Source organism: Falco biarmicus, chromosome 2 (assembly GCF_023638135.1).
Source record: "Falco biarmicus isolate bFalBia1 chromosome 2, bFalBia1.pri, whole genome shotgun sequence".
NCBI lineage: Eukaryota > Metazoa > Chordata > Aves > Falconiformes > Falconidae > Falco > Falco biarmicus.
The window spans coordinates 9,920,197-9,936,918 of NC_079289.1; the positions used below are offsets into that span (position 1 = coordinate 9,920,197).

At 37.0% G+C, this 16,722-nt stretch overlaps 1 protein-coding gene across 1 annotated transcript in view; it reads right to left on the minus strand.

The window, feature by feature from the left end:
- Positions 1–3,355: 3,355 nt before the first annotated feature.
- The window catches only part of LOC130144291 (metabotropic glutamate receptor 5-like), an 85,245-nt gene continuing 71,878 nt past the window's right edge, over positions 3,356–16,722 (minus strand). Inside the window, exon 4 of the mRNA XM_056327722.1 lies at positions 3,356–3,494. Coding sequence (XP_056183697.1) covers positions 3,356–3,494 — 139 coding nt within the window. The remainder of the gene's footprint in view (positions 3,495–16,722) is intronic.

Below are 16,722 nucleotides of genomic sequence, written 5' to 3' on the forward strand. Positions count from 1 at the left end.
TCGGTGATGGAAGGCACAATAAACCCAGGAGGTATCTTAATAATTTAACTCACATAACTGCCTTTTAAAAAACATTACTTCTAAGCTGTGAAGCTTCTTAAACAGAATGATCATCAGTCTTTACACACTTAATTTACACTTACCCTCAAAACTTCTTGCTGAAGAGTCTATCCTTTTGGGCACCATGATCTTTGTAATGTCAGTTATTTAAGACTTAGAAATATGGTGCTGAAAAGGAAATTCCATCAGATAAAATAATACAAGATAGAACTCAACTGATAAAATACAAGTTGTCATCTGGACTTTCTTCATGGTGGGATGACACAGGCACTTTTAAGGCAGAATCCACCTCATTTTAAAGAAGACCTTTAGTACTAGTTGAAGAAAATACGGCCTAAAATGCCTATTTCTCTGCAGTTTTTGAATTAACCTTGCAGTGGGTACAAACAGATGTCCTGTGTTTCAAAAATATAAAATAAAGAGATACAGTATGAAAGACCTAGAGATGTGAGATGAGATGCAGACAATAACTAGTGTATCTGGCAAATCTGAAAAAAATAAACTGCAGATCAAGTTGGATTACTAGCTCAAAACAAACCATATATGGATTTGCATATTAATTTTGAAGATGTATTTATTTCAGCATTATTTGATCTCCACATGTCACAAAAACTGGAGTGTTCACAGGCAGCAGAGTTCATTCAGTACTGGTGATAGCAGTGCTCAGTCTTTCTACATCTGTGTCTCACCTGGAACACTTGCCTCCAAAGTGGGATACATAGATTTGATTCCTCCTCCAACAGAAGGACCCAAACCTCCAGCTAACACTGTTGAAAAGTGATAATTTTAGTTATTAGGTCATATGCTATTATGACTGGCAACATCCTCCTCTTCTCTTGGTGAGACGTGTCATTGGGTGTGCAAAGGACCAAGTAAGCACTAGTGATCCTGGATTTATATTCCTTTCTCTAGAGATGCATTTTTGTGAGGCATGGATTGCTGCTGCATGGCTATCCCTGCACCAACCTGTTGCACAGTCAGTAGGCCTTCCTTTTCCCTTTATTTTCTGTCCTACCAGATGGTAGGTAGAATAGGTAAAATAAAGAGTGCAGGAAAGCAAATACTTTTTCTGAAGCATATTCAAACACTCCTGGACTCGATATTCCATATAAACAGACTCAGGCAGTCTCCTGATGGGTGTGTAGTCTCTGTGAATAAACCCTTTAAGGACTACCACTACCTCTCTATCAAAAAGGAGCATCATCTATGTAGAGAATTACTAAGTCTTAGTCTAAAGTGCTCTGAGTAATTCCGTAGGAATAGATACCTACAGGATTAGACTTTATAATGCCTAATTTATTGCTCAAAGTAAATGATCTGACCATGCCTCCATCATCCCGTTAACGTTTGATAAGTTTTCCATGATTCTCTATACCATTTAAGAATTTTGTTGTTCCTGTTTCAGATGTATTTTTTTTACTAGGGATATGTATGGTGGTTTCCTTCTGGAAAACAGAGTTCTTACAAATGCTCGTGTTCCCAATTCTTTCAAGACACAAGTCTGACCCTGCTTTCGTGTAGGAGTAATCTTTGGAATGGGAAAGAAGAGCATAATTATGGTGGCCTACCAGTTGTTCTCAACATGCTACACATGGAAGAAATGCATCCTCAATAATTTCTAAATTGCCCTCCACTAAGAATGTTCTGATTTATCTTTTTAATGTTTTGTAATGGAAGGATGTGAAGGGAGTGGCATATATTATCCTCACAGAAAAAAATTGTCAGTATGTAAATTTGTGGAACTCAGCTGCTACTTCTAACCACAGCACAAAGCCTAATTAAACTTTTTTTCCCTTTTTGCATGCCTTGCTACTATCTGTGGTAAGAATAGAAACAACAGCACTGAACTACACAGAACCTGTTGTTCGAACACAACAGGAATCTGCTTTTGGACAATAGTTGCAAAGGTGTTCACCCAACTGTCTATAGTAGAATAAGCAACATCTCCCTCCTCTTCCACACCCACACATTCAGCATAAGGAAACATTTTATTATTATGTAAGAATACTTCTCCGTAGCCCCTCATATTAGCAGGAGAAGATGAGAGAAAGAATGCAGACAGCAGGGAATTTGTTGTAAGATGTCCAATATGATCTCATCTGCAACTGCATTTTGAGGGTGCAAATCTCCCCAGCCTGATAGAATAATCTATAACAGAGAAAAGAGCAATATAAAGTGCTTGCTAGTTAGAGTTAACTTCCATTTTATGTGCAGTTCTCCTGTTAATGACTAAACCAGGGACAAATGGTGACTCATGCCCTAAATGCTTATCTATAGCTTTTAAATTGCTATGAGTATCACAAAGCGCTACTCCAAGTACTCAGTTAATGGGAAAGGACATTTTATTAGTGCTGCCACATTTGCATGCACAGCTGATGTAATTATATGGATGCATACCATAGTAAGCAGAGCACCTGGAAATGCTCATGGTGACAGAGCAATGGCATGGGTCTCTGAGCCATTCAGACTGCAGACTGCCCATTGAGTGCAGGCTGCAGCTGCAAGCTCTGTCCATGGGAACAATGCAACTTCTATTACTTGGAAATTATTCCTTATCTGTCCCTCTGTTTCTTTACTTGTTTTCCCTTCCCTTACTTGGAATTCTTGCCTTTCTCATAAAACAATTTCTGTTGCTAGCGAACAGATTATTCAATTCTACTTTTCTCAAAGTGATCAAAATACCTCATGGCATATTTAATACAAGTGAACTGGTTCACAGATTTTGATCACATTAGCCACTGACTGAATTAGGCTGAATTTCCTGCAGCTTCTTTCTACTGCTGAAGTTATTTTTTTTCATGCCTTTAGCCGACTCAGTATATTTAGTTTCTGACTCATTTCTTTAGAGCTCTGAATTCTTTTCTGACTCACTGGGAATCATTTATTCTGTTTTGGTTTCACCAGGACAGGTTTTCAGATTTCATCTCTCAAATGTCATCACTAATGTCTCAAAGTTTGTTTACAAATGAGTTTTTGTCTCACACAGAGGAACACTGATGTCAAATGGTGCTTTGCCAATCAAAGCTGTTCCAAAGCTTCCATGTCCTAAGATATTCCCTCTGTCTGTAGCCTTTCCACAACTTGTTAATTAATGGATTTTTACCCCAATGCACTGATGGTTAGCTCTTTCCCCTAAGGAAAGAGGTTGCCCTTAAGCTTGCTTTGAATAAATGTAATATCATCAACTATAAGTATACAAAAATAGCAGGAATCCCATGTGTACTGTCTGCTGAAATTAAAACAAGAATGAAATTGGTCAAAAATGATATGAGGTCTCATTAGCGAATGTGGGGTTCTACTTATTTGCCTTCTGGTCCTCAGAATCTAGGATGTACTTGGCTGACATTTCCATCTTGTCCTCTGCAAACACAAAGGCAGAATTTGCATTTCTCTTTTGAAATATGAATTTTTCCTCAATTTGTGCAATGGAAGGACTTAAAAGAAAACATGCCAATATTACCATTATCATTATGAACTACGTGATAAAAATTATATCTGTATTATTAAAAACAACCACTACAAAAATTGATTACTGGCTTCCAGTGCATTTATATGCCCTAATGTATCCAAACCATCTGCACAGACTTGGCACAAATGACACAGGCTTTACAGGAAACCCATAGCCTTCTGGAGCAGCAGCTGAAGGCCAGGTGAGGTCTCTGTTAGCACATAAAATAACACTGAACATTTGAAATTAAACAATGGAATCCTCGTCCCTGTGTCCACAAAACACAGCAGTGTCTCCTCTAAGCCTCACATGCCCATGCCACGGTGGTGTATTTACAGCATGACATTAAGGAAGCTTAACATCATAATTCAGTGCTTTGCAACACTAAGTCTATTGGGACAGTGTGGGAAGACAGTGTAGGGTAGACGGAACTTGCATGTCCCTCTTTCCTGGATCAGACCGTCCCCAGCACCACAGCTGTCCAGGAAAGCAGCAGACAACACATGGCATGATGCACGAGGGTCTGGGTTTCAAGGATGGACTCTGGATCATAGTTACTTGACAGTGTAGATACAACCTTACTGATAGCAAGGGTGAGAGCCAGTTTGGAGAGCCAGTCAAGATACCTCAATTTAGATATCTATATTGAGTGGCATACCTGTGTATTTTCGTATTTCAGCAAGTAGGACCTCAGTTCAACAGGTGCCTGGCAGTATCTAAGGCACTAGAATTGTTGAGACTTAAAAGTAGAGATAGCAAATATGATTTAGGATGTATAGGATGTACATATCCTTTGCGACTGGCAGCTGGAGATCAATCGGGACAACTGCATGAAATCTAGTGCCTACTATTAGTGAGATGACTAGTCTCTAGACTCCATTGAATAGCTCTCTAATGACTGTCACAGGACTTTTAGACCCACAGTTCACATGCACCCATGCACACAGGTATATTTCAATGTCTTAATCTGGAATGAAACTCTTTACAATGGACACAATGAGTGGACCAAACAAGGTGAAAACCTTGAAGACCTGAGTTAAAAGTTCTCATTAAAAACCGTCTTTCAATCTGCAGTTATTATGTAGAAGCAATTACAAGTGGTTCCAGGATTCATAACAATAGTAAAAAAATAATTTATTGACCTTAATTTTCTTTTCAGTAGCAGATCTTGTTTTCTAAGAAGTGGAAAGGACAGCTCACTCTGCCTGTTGCAGCTGAAGAACATTTCAGGCTTTTCCATTTCATCTGTTTCCAAACAGTTTCCCATACAGTCTGTTTTCAAACCAGTAGCATTTGGCTGGGACAATATTAAGATGGCAGAATAGGCATCTTTATTTGATATAAATCCTAACCTAAGAAAATACGAAGTTTAACCATCTAAAAAGAAATCGATTGAGTAGCATCATTAATGGGATATGAAAATGTGGTGTTATCAAACCCACATGATTTTTAAAATTAAATTAGAAGTATGTTTGATAAAGTTAATAGTGTCAATAAGATTAATTTCAACCTAGAAATATTTAAATTAAGAAACCTGAAAAAGAGCATCTTACAGAAATTAAACATCACATTAAGAATTGACTGATAGTTTCTAAATCGTGTAAAAGGGGAATTAATGAATGTAATGTAGCTGGATCCTGCAGGGAGTAATCCTGGACCTTCTGGCATTTACCGTTCCTATTAAAGGCCTGGAGAAAAATTAAGATTTGTTAATCAATTCAAAAAACAGCATGAAGACAGATGAACTGCAAAATCTAAACAAAAATAGACAAAAGTTATGGAACATCCTGGATGATTCAGCAAGTTGGGTATAAACTAGTGACGTGTTTGAATATAGGCAAATGTGAAGTTATGTGTCTAGGAACAGAGGAGGGCTGTATTTGCAGAATGGAATTCTCTGCTCAGATGACCAATGACTCCTGAAAAGGACTTAAGATAACTCACTAGCTGAGCATAGGTTGCTGGGCAATGGTGTGCTCAAAAAGCTATATAAGCTGAGGTAGATTGAAGCAGAATAAAGGGTCACCTTATCTATGTGTTTGGGTTTGATATAACTGCTACTGTTAAAATTATTTTGTATAAAACAAGGAGAATGATAAATTGATGATCATTCAGATAAAACCCATCAAAATAATTAGAAAACATGCTGTATAACAAGAGTGGAAGAGATCAATCTGTTTAGCTCACTCAAATGAAGAGCAACTTGTGTGACTCATTCACTGTCTGATTATTTAACACAGAGGAGATACCAATGCACATGCAAAGAGTGATTATTTCATTTAACTTCAGATGTCTACCATGTAGATATCTTCATCTAATCTTGTCCAAAGTGATCCCTGTAGCTCAAAAAATGGGTGAACACAAGGAATCTCTGAAACCCGTATGAGAAGATCTTCACAGCAGTCCCTGTCAAGCATCAACCAGGTAAACATCTGTAGTAGCTTCTGCTTAGCAGAGGTGCCACTTTAGCAAAGGAGGGAACTGTGCTGCTAACTGTAAATTTATGTACAGAATCCAAACCTATCTTATATAGAATTTTTTATTTCTTTTAACTATAACAAACTGAAGAATGGCATAATTACAATGTTAACCTTCACAAAGGTTTACAGGAATGATCAGATGAACTTCAACAAACATGTTTCTTTCCACTGGAAAGTTATTGTCCTATAATGGTGCTGTTCTGATACACGTAAGACCAGAATATGGTCCAACAAAAAGATAAAACCAATTTTTCTTCTTTTCACAGTCCTCACTCTGACTGGAGTTATTGTTATGAATAAGTATTCAAACAAAATGATCCCCAAACTAAATTAATCTTTAAACAACAGTTCTTAGAACAACATTATGCTAACACATCGATCTAGTTTCTTGGTTGATGTTGTAAAAGATATGCCTAGAGAAGGGTGCAGGAAGGTACTCAATTTCAAGTAATAATACTACAATAAGATCGAATTTTTATCTTCTCATACTTATTGTACAGACTTTGTCTTGCTGTGCCTATTTTTTTCTTTTTCATTAATATTCTAACCCTGTGAATGGCAAAGAAAATCAGTCTTTTATTCCTCCTGGGCAGCCAGACATCAATTTTAGCTGCAACAGCTCACAGTCATTATTATCTGGTAACAGTCTGTTGGGCTGACTTTAAAGAGATATTTTACTGAATTTAAGTAATTCTCAGTAGATGTCACCACTACTTTTGGCCTGCTGTTTGTATACATACATGTTGGCAGCTTCAGGCAAAAGAGTAAAAAATCAAACAGCTATCATCTCAGTCTTGTAAACAGTTTGTTCTTGCCCACACTCAAAGATGACATTCTGGGAAGGATAATAATATTGACTTTCACTTATTGGATCTATTGTGTTCTTACATAACTTTTTTTTTTCCTCCAGAACTATCAACCATAAGAACACTTTTCTATTTTAAAAAAATTCTCACCGCAGTCTTATACAGGCCGAGCGTGTGTGAGCAATTAGTTTAATAAAACTGAATCAACTTCACATTATACATTTGATTCACGGAAAAAATGTATTTTTGCAGCAGATTATCTCATGCGAGTCAGCAACAGGCTTTGCCTGATATTTGCTCTAGTTGAGAGGACCGATTTTCTCCTGTGTTAGAAGGATGGAAGGAGGCGCACACAGAACACTTGCTACCAGGATTCAAATCAGGGTTGTGTCAAAGAGGCACTCAGTCAGGCATGACTTGTGGTACCAATATGCCCTGGTCCAGGAGAGAAAAGATTTTCTCAAGCGCAGAAGAAGATGAGTGCTTCTGCAACTATCAAATGAAGGATATTTTTCAAAATGCTTCTGTTCTATTTAAAGTTGCAGTTGTTTTTGAGCCCCCCTTATCTACACTGACACTGTTTACCTGTGGCAGATAATGAGGGATTCAAACTGAAATAAATGTCCGTACTGTGGCTTGACTTGGGCAGAAAGAATCAAGTAAATTAGGATTCATAGCTGACATGCCGTCCTTATCTGATCTCATTATACATCAGTACTGCAAACATCCCCACTACCAGAATAACACCGCACATATAACAATACGTTGACATTACAGGGGTGATTTAAGGATGGAGCATAAGTATTAATTTGGAAATTTCTTGACTTTGTAGGTTTAAAGGTGACTTACAAGTGGCTTGATAGAGAACCTAGTTAGCTAGAGATGTAATGCAGAATGCTGTCTTGTGTTCAGGGTTAGTCTGAAGTTCTTGAGCTGTGACTGGTCCATTGCTGCTGGTTCTCAATCAGACCCAATGAGCAACTTGAATTTTTAGCCTAATCTTCACAGCAATGTGAGATTTATTCCACAGCTATGAAGATCCCCAGCTTCCATAACCACCCACAGATGTGTGTTTTTCTGGGTCAATAAAGATCATAAGAAGGCACTGTTGCAGATTAAGTGCAAATGAAAATTCTCTCATAAGTGACAGTGCAGGAAAAACTGGAGAAGGTTTGATGAATCTAGTGTGTGATCACCATTAAGAAGAAAATCTTCCAATAGGACAAAACTTTCCTCTTATAGCCACAGCTATGTCACAGCATTCATATACCCTTTCACTTCAGAGACAGACAATTCATTTCTACATGGTGAAATATCCCAGTACTCTCAATTCTGACAAAAGGTGGGTAAAACCCCACAGGACATTTTCAAAGGCTCAAGAAAATGCCTTGTATTTCAGACTAATGAAGCTTAATCTGTTTAGTTTGTGAGAAATAAGAATAAGGTGACTTGATTATGATGTATAACAGAAGTTGGGATGTTAGGAAGATGTTCACAGAAGTAAAAGCCTTTTTTGTATAGGGTGGGTTACTGTAACAGCAGGCCACATGGGACTGGATTTCTGTCTTGATCTACCCTATGTGCTGGCAACTGGGCCATGCTGTTTTGAAGAAGAAAAACCACCAGGTGTTAAATGTCTATTTATTCTAAAAATTTGGAACTGGAAGTATGAGTTTCTCTATGATTAGGCGCATCAACATACAGAACAAGAGAACAGCTGAATCAACCAGCCATGGATGCCTTCAACTCAAAAAATCAGGTACAACTTGGGTGACGCATGAGGGAACTCAGTGAACTTCATGGACTGTGTTAAAAAGAAGCAGCTAGACGAGCTATTCTGAAAACTCTTTGTCCTAAAATACGTGGGATGATATTCAGAAAAAAAATCACTTCATGTTAGAGAAGGCATTAGAAAAGTGATGGCTGTGGTGAAGTGATTTGGAAATGTTTTGACTATGTTTTCTTATATCAAGATAGTAAATTTAAAAATTTAGAGCAAGGACTGAAAAAATACCAAAACAACCATACAATCTCTACTGATGTGCTGCTTGGAAATAGGAATTATATAGATTGTCTTTGATGAAAGGTATAGTGTACAGATCTTTAAAAAAAAGAACCTAACTATGGCCCAGTTGGAAGCTCAAGGATGTAATGGCATTCCAGGACATTGGAAACACGTAGCGTATATATCTATCTATCTTTCTGCGTTGGTTTTGGTTTGGTTTGGTGTGGTTTGGTTTTTTAAAGTATGTTACATCTGCATTAAGCTTTTCTTCAGCTGGGACAATCCTTACATAGGTCATAAAACAATGGTGTTCACATCAAAGAGAAAATGAGATTACTTTCAGACTTCAACTTGCAGTCACACTTTCAGCTACATTCTTCCTGAAATGTTGAGAAACAAAAATCAACAAAGCTAACCAAGTCATCAGAGAAATAGTTAGCTCTCTTTGCTAAAGATTTTTGGAATTTTGCTTCTTATGACTCTCCTGCTTTCAGAAACTGTTTCTAGTTCCTGTGGGGTTCACATAATTTCCTTTAATTTTGTGCAAAACTTGGGAAAATCTAAAGGTGAGTACACTGCCAGCAATATACGAATAAGTAGGAATAACAGTGAGAATTTAAACCACCCATTATTAAACTATCTATACTATCTGTTGTTAAGATCTGGAATCTTTTAAGGTTAATATGAAATTTTTCAAATAATTTTATTATATTAAATCAATGGAAGAGATACCTGGAAATGTGGAAAACCAAAATTGCTTCAATAAAGAAACTACTTGTGACCAACATATGACCAACATTTAGGTAGTCAATTTTGAAAACAATAATTAAGCATTTCAACACTTTTCAGACTGAAATGGAAATATAAATTTCAGAACTTACTGTAATTTTGAAAATTTTGAAACCTTTTCAAAATTAGTTGCTTTGGAAAAAAGTACTTCAAACGAGACCTGAGGTTTGAGATATGTTTCTGGCATTAATTTATACTTTGTTGTTTCTTTGCATTATTTAATGATGTGTAAATAGTAGCAAAGCAAAATGATGCATCATTGTATATCAGACTTTGAGATGACTTTCACATCATGCAGAAAAACCAAAATGTCTTGAAAAATTGTAAGAACAAGAGTTGAGAAGAATATGATGAGTCGTCATATTCTGAAATGATGTGACATGTCATATTGCTCTACTACTATTGACATGCCATTTAAATTATGTAAAACAGGTAAAGCTATAAGAAAAAAATGGGTATTACAGATTTTGTCTTATGATTGTATTTTTTTCAGATGTTTTTTCATAGAAAGAAAGAAAGAAACAAGCAAACACAATTTTCAAGAGGGTTAATGTCATAATACTCCTTTTCTCTTCTCTCTCAGATTGCCTCTGTGTCCTGGAGAAGAATATATAGGTCCATAAAGCTAAAAAAAAACCCCATCAAAACCCCCAAAAAACAAAAACAACAAAAAAACCCCAAAACACAAAACAATCAAAACCAAATAAAATAAAAAAAAGATAAAGTTTTCTAAAAAAAAAAAAAAAAAAGTCAGCCAGCCATTCTGTCCAGGACTTAATTACACTCTAACCAGTAAGTGAATGAAGAGGCTGTTTAATCTAAATGTCATCCTAACTCTGTCAAAATGCTTTTCAGTTAACTGAGTGAATCACACACACGATTACATTTGTTTGTGCCTAACTAGAGCAAAATAAACTGAATCTTGCTACTAAATCTAATAATAGTCTATTTCTACTACTACTTTTACTAGGAATGAGGTCTGCTGTGAGATGAAGGGAGCTCTTCTAGTATTCTTCAAATTGCTTTTCTTGGAAGAAGCATGATGTTGCTTGTCTTCCCTTCCCCTGACTATAAACTATACTAACTCCTTTCACAACATCTCCTGTAGGACAGACAGACCCAGCCCGAATGAGGGAAGGAATAAGAGTTGTGCACCTCTGATAGTCTTGTGTGCTTTGGGAGCAGACACTACAGCTCTAGGTAGGAGGGGAAGAAGAGTAAAGCTACCTTAGCCCATCCTCCCTGTAAACCACAACTAACTGACACATCTTCAGTTTTCAATGGTGAGTGTTCATAGCAAATAGTTTGTAATCAATCTGTGCACTGCAAGGAACAGAAGAATCATGGAAAAAAATATTGAGTGAGACAGAACACTAAAACACCTTGAAGAGATCACACTTTCTACTTGAATGCCCTATAAAAATACAAAAGTTCTTATGGTGAATTATCCTATTTATGTTCTCTCAGATTCTGTCTGCTGATGTGAATCATTTTGATAATATAGCAAGACAAAATCATGATTGTAATGCTGATTTCTAAGTAATTCATTGTTGACAGTCTCAGAAATAGTTTGGATAATTAGAACAGATTAGGCAGATGAAAGTTCTTGAAAACACATTTGTATTAAGAATAGTTTTATGCTGTGACATTTACAGATCTTGCTGAAACCTTCAACATAGGAATGTGATATGTTAACCATAAGCCATGCTAATCCCTGCAACAGACACAAAAAAATGTATTTACCCTTTTGAAATGGAATACTTTAGTGTTAGTGAAAGCTATATGTCTTTTCCTCAGTTCATATAGAAAGTTATATGGAAACATGCTAACAATCAGTTCACAGAAACTGATGTACCAAGTACTTTAAATGAAGCCATTATTTGTTTCTTGGTTGTATTTGAATCAAACTACCAAATTTGATACAGCAAATATTTGATAAATAGCAAAACAAGGTACTATTTAAATATAAACAAGAGAACTAGACTAGGTAAGGTGAAGTTATTTGGAAGTTCAGTAAAGCTTTCATTTTCCTCCACATCTGCCAATTCACTAGACTAACCTGATAATACAAGATCATAACTACTTATGACAAAAGATTTAATGATGAAAAAAGTTCCTCAATTTATAAAAGGTAATCAAGTTTGCAGAAATGTTCATTTAATGCACATCTGATAGGCTTTGTTTTCCACAATGAAAACAATGAAAAAAATACAATTCAAATCATTGTACATTATCTAGCAATTTTAAGATTCTTATTTGGGAAATTACAATGAGGCTAATAAAGCCTTGTGTTATACATGCTAACATTGCCACCCATTCTGAGTTTTAGGACATCAGAGAGCACAGCATCCAGCTTTTAAATAAACCAAATAAATTTTGGGTTACTTCATGTCAGAAAATTGCCAGTTAAACGAGCATTTCCATAATTAAACACTATACAATACATAAATGACAGACAGTGGCTGTTGACAGGGGTTTTTCCACTTTGCTCAGAGGAGTTAACATTTTTCTAGTTTAAACAATAATATGGCGTTGTCAACAAAAGCATCAGGAAAAATCTATAAACAAGCTGCATTTATATATATTAGTAAGGACCTTTGAAAGGTTTGATGGAAAGAAAACTTAAACAGATATTATTCTATTCAGAACATGTTCCTAAAATAATCAATCATCAGATCTGATTACTGCAGGTAAATGTGGTTTGTGTTTGGAAGCATAAATGTTGCTTTATGCGACAGATTTGCATGATGTGACCTCACACCACGGCATCTGACAGTGCAGTCAGGGAGGTTCGGATCGCTCTCTTCTGAGGAGGCAGAACATTGCTAGGAGAAGCAGAAAAGTCTCCTCTGAATAGCTAGGTTTTTGGAAATGCACCAAGTTTACCACAAATTTGGGCAGAAGTGCTGGATGTTAGGATCCCTGAGCTCAGATTCTGCCGTAGAAAATTTTTCGGATGGTAAAGGTGACAGTGAAAAATTAACAGTATTTAAAAATTTAAATTATTTAAACAGATTTAGCTCAATCATTCTGGAAGACATGGAGGAAAAGTGGGAGATAGCAAGGGAACTGAAGGGACACAAGCCATGGTATCACCTTGATGACATTCTGTGAAACCTCTCAGACCAACTGTTCACACAGTAAAAGATTTGTTGCTGCCCCTGTCCCAGGGAGGGTTGATACATACTGGCAGATATGTGCATGTGAGGGGAAATTGTCCTGGTTTTATCCTAATCAAAGCATTTCATGCCGAATATGGCTCCCAAGACACTGATTCCACTATGCTAAATCTAAACAATGTTAGCATTATCTGCAAGCTAAATATGCAACTAAGCTCTTTAAAATGTTTGGATAAAAAGCGTGAAGCTATCAAATGTTTGGCAGATGTGTTACCGGTGACCAAACTCAAAATAATCTGTTTTACCAGCATGGAGTTTGCTTAGTTGCAACATCAGTGTTGCTGACAGCAGGATACAGCTCAGAGCGTGACAAAAAATATCTTCTTGCTCAAACAACCTACATAATTTCACCACAATAAACTGCTGTTGTTGTCAGCTGCAAGTTTACAACTACTGTCCATCAGATGCAACATCATTACTAGCCAGATCCAGACCCTGCGAACCATCAGCAGCAGTTAAGGCAATTGATGGCAGATTCAATGCAAAGGAGAACTATACAGTTGAAAACAATGTAATAGATCAGTAATTTTGCCTTATACTCTTTAATATAGAGAACTGAAAAGTGAAGGGTTATTGTTACAAGGCTTGTTGAACAAATGCCAAATCCAAGAACGACGGACATGAATTTAAGCTGAGAAAGAGACAGCTACTAAATTACTTTGGTCAGAACGTCTTTCCAGACAGAAAAGCTGCAATATGAAATCAACCACAAATGTCAAATCCAGGACAGCTGGAATATCTGTTTCTTTAAAACTGGATTGAAAAGGCATTTGTATGAAATAAATACGACAGAGTAAAACTGTTGAAGTAAAGCTGGGTTTGTTAACTTTTCTTTTAGTTAACACTTCTGTTCTTCTGCCTTTCAGATAAATGTCAGCTTAATACAGTTCTAAAGTAATTTATCTGTAAGCTTTTCCAATATAAGGAATAAGCGTAAGTGTATTAGCGATGACACTAAGTATTTGGCAAAAGATAATTAATGCCTGTAGTGACTTCATTTTATGAGAAAAATGTGCCGTAATATGGGCCTCAAGGGAAAGGAGACAGGAAATATAATGAGAATTTTCCATGTGATGTTATCAACAACAAGGGCCAAAAAATTTTTAAATATTTCTAAGTTGAGAAGCCACCTCCTGTGGGTCTTGGCAGGCAAGGGGATAAGGAAACAGAATTAAGTAGCTTCTATAATCTTCCCAACTAAAGAAGTAACTACAAACCCAATCCTTTTGTCCTGTGACTGCAGAAGGGATTTGATGGGCTTCCATAAGGGTCAACAATGTAAAGATAGGGCAGCTGGAAAACCCGGTGCCACACTTGGAAGTAATAAAGATGTCTGAGTGGACGTCATCTTTTGTCTGAAGTGCTCGTGAGTTTTATCCATCGTGATAAAGGTTTTGAGACCGAAGTCTGACACAACAGCGTTGATGTGACTGATTGTAGGTTGTTAGTAGTAGCAGCTTTGTGGAGTACTTGCTGTGTGAATTGCTAACACCTCAAAGGCTGTTGGAGAGTTGTCTGTTCAGTACACTGACTGTCCAAAACTGCCCAATTATGAATAAACTCTTCTGCAGTCTAAATAACCATCTGGGGAAAACAATTCTATGGTGCAATAGCATGGGAGATGAAATGATAAGCTAAAAAACCTCAGTTTACTGCTTAGAGTAATCAGTGTCCATGGCCTGAAGCATGTGTTATTCATCTGTCTATAAATGCACTAGGTAACAACTGAGAAAGACCAAGAAATTGAAGGCTCAAGTCCATACTGAATCCTTGCCCTCCAGGAAAAACTTTTCAGTGGATGCTTCCCTTGCAGACTCCACCCTTTCCACTGGAGCACTGGAGCATTTCAGTCTCAGAACCCCTGATCTCAAAATAAAGAACACTAAAAAAGTATTTAAGACTTGATAAATGGGAACTGATCCTACTGTGCCCTGAGGAGGGTGAAACTCTCTATAACTGTACAGTCTTCTTCCTTATTTATGGCCAGGGTAAACAGAATATGTTTATAGTCATGTCCATAAAGATGTTAGCAGAGAAAAGACGGAAATGGAAATCCATCTTCAGATACAGAGCTGAAAACATATCTCAGAGTAATAGAAAAATATATGCATCTAATATATGCGGTTTGGATTTGGTACTTTATAATACAGATTTTATGATATTTACATTTAAATAACTTGCACGCACCAGAGCTGAGTGAATTCTTCTTTATTAATTTGTGCGCAAAGCAAAACATGGGCAGAAGTCATAGCTGTTTGGATTAATTTATTTTGTAAATAGAAACAAGATATGGTGGTTTGAGTAAAAAGGATACACCAGTCTTCCAATTAACAACAGAACCCTGTTCTTTGATAGCCATTTGAAGATAGTAATTTTAAAATTAACAGATATAAATTCTTGTGTATAAATCTCTTTATAGTGAGATTATGCAATGCAATAAGCAATAACAGTCTTTATGTGGATCAAGAAGAACTTTTCAGAATCACTCAAAATGTTTTTATGAATGATTGGTTAGCATAAGGGATTTAGTTATAGTTCTGCAAATAATTCAACAATATGATTTTTTTTTAAAAAAAACAAATTGTTCATGATTGCAGCCAGCATTTTAGGTTTTGTTCCAAGTAAGGTTGCCTAGACTGGGTCTCATGATATTAATTCTTTAAAGTTTTAATTTATAAAAAATGAAGAAAGCGCGTGTGTCATCCCCCGTGTCGTCGTCCCCCCCCCCCCCCCCAAATAAATGAAATTGGTGTCAAAGTAAAAATATCCTACATATCAGCAAAGCAATGTTGTGGATAAACACTCTACAAACACTGCCTCCCTTTCATGTTCCACAAACGATAGTACCAGAGGACACCCTGTCCCTAAGCTCATGGTGCTCATTCATGATCCTTTCTCAGCTTCTGGGCTGAAGGAAGGCTTTGAGAGATAAAAGAACAAACCTCCACGTAATTTGAAAAGACCAAAAGACTCAGTAGCCTGCTATAAAGCTCAGCAATGGGTGGACAAAGATACACACACCTGTTGCGTGATACTTAAAGCTCAAGTATTGTGGATAGTAGCCTCTTTGATTTGAATGCTGTCTGAATACCCTTCAACTCATGACTTCTTGCTAAAGATGTGTGGAATCTAAGTGGATTCTCACTGGCTGGCTGTAACCGAGTGAATCAACAATATTGGAGAATTTTTCAAAAACACTCATTTCTGTTACTGCTTTCACTCAAATAACAAGATTTTTTTTGAGATTGGGGGTGGGTAGCGATGGTGTGTGTTGCAGCTGATGGAAAGTGTTGGACCATTGGATACTATTTACAAATCTCACTCATTGGTATAAATTTCAATGCAAAATAAAAATAAGAAATGTGGATGAAGCAAGTGTTACGAAAGGCTTGAAGGAGAGTGGGAACTTGTTTCTGTCTAAACAATGTTGCCTTGCAGTCAGGAATATCATAGTCCTTAAACTGGGTGGAGAAAAGGCAAAAAATGAGCAGTTTCTTCTTCCCATTGGTTAGAGTACATAATTTGTCCTGACTTCTAAGAGTAACTGATAACTTCTACTGTACAGTCCTTAGAAGAGAAGCAGAAGCCATGTGAGGAACAGAAATTATCTTAAATAATTGTCTGAAGAATCAAGTGTCCCTTTGCTGTTCTCAGGACTCGACGCCTTCCTGCCTGCTCAGTGGCCCAGCTTTCATAAGACAGGTGGAGTGCGCCATGCATTTTGCAGCAGGTAGCTTACTTCCGTACGGGAAATTTGAACCCTTCCAGGTCAAGGATCACTTTGAACCACTTCTCTTTCTGTAATAGAGTCCTCTTCATTGGAGTACCAGAAAAAAGCTGCAAGAAATCCCAAGCCTCCTACATTCCCAAAGAAGCACTGCCCAGAGACCTGGAGTTGCTTCACACTGAATCCCAGGTCACAGAGACACGTATTCCATGGCTATAGGTCGATGGT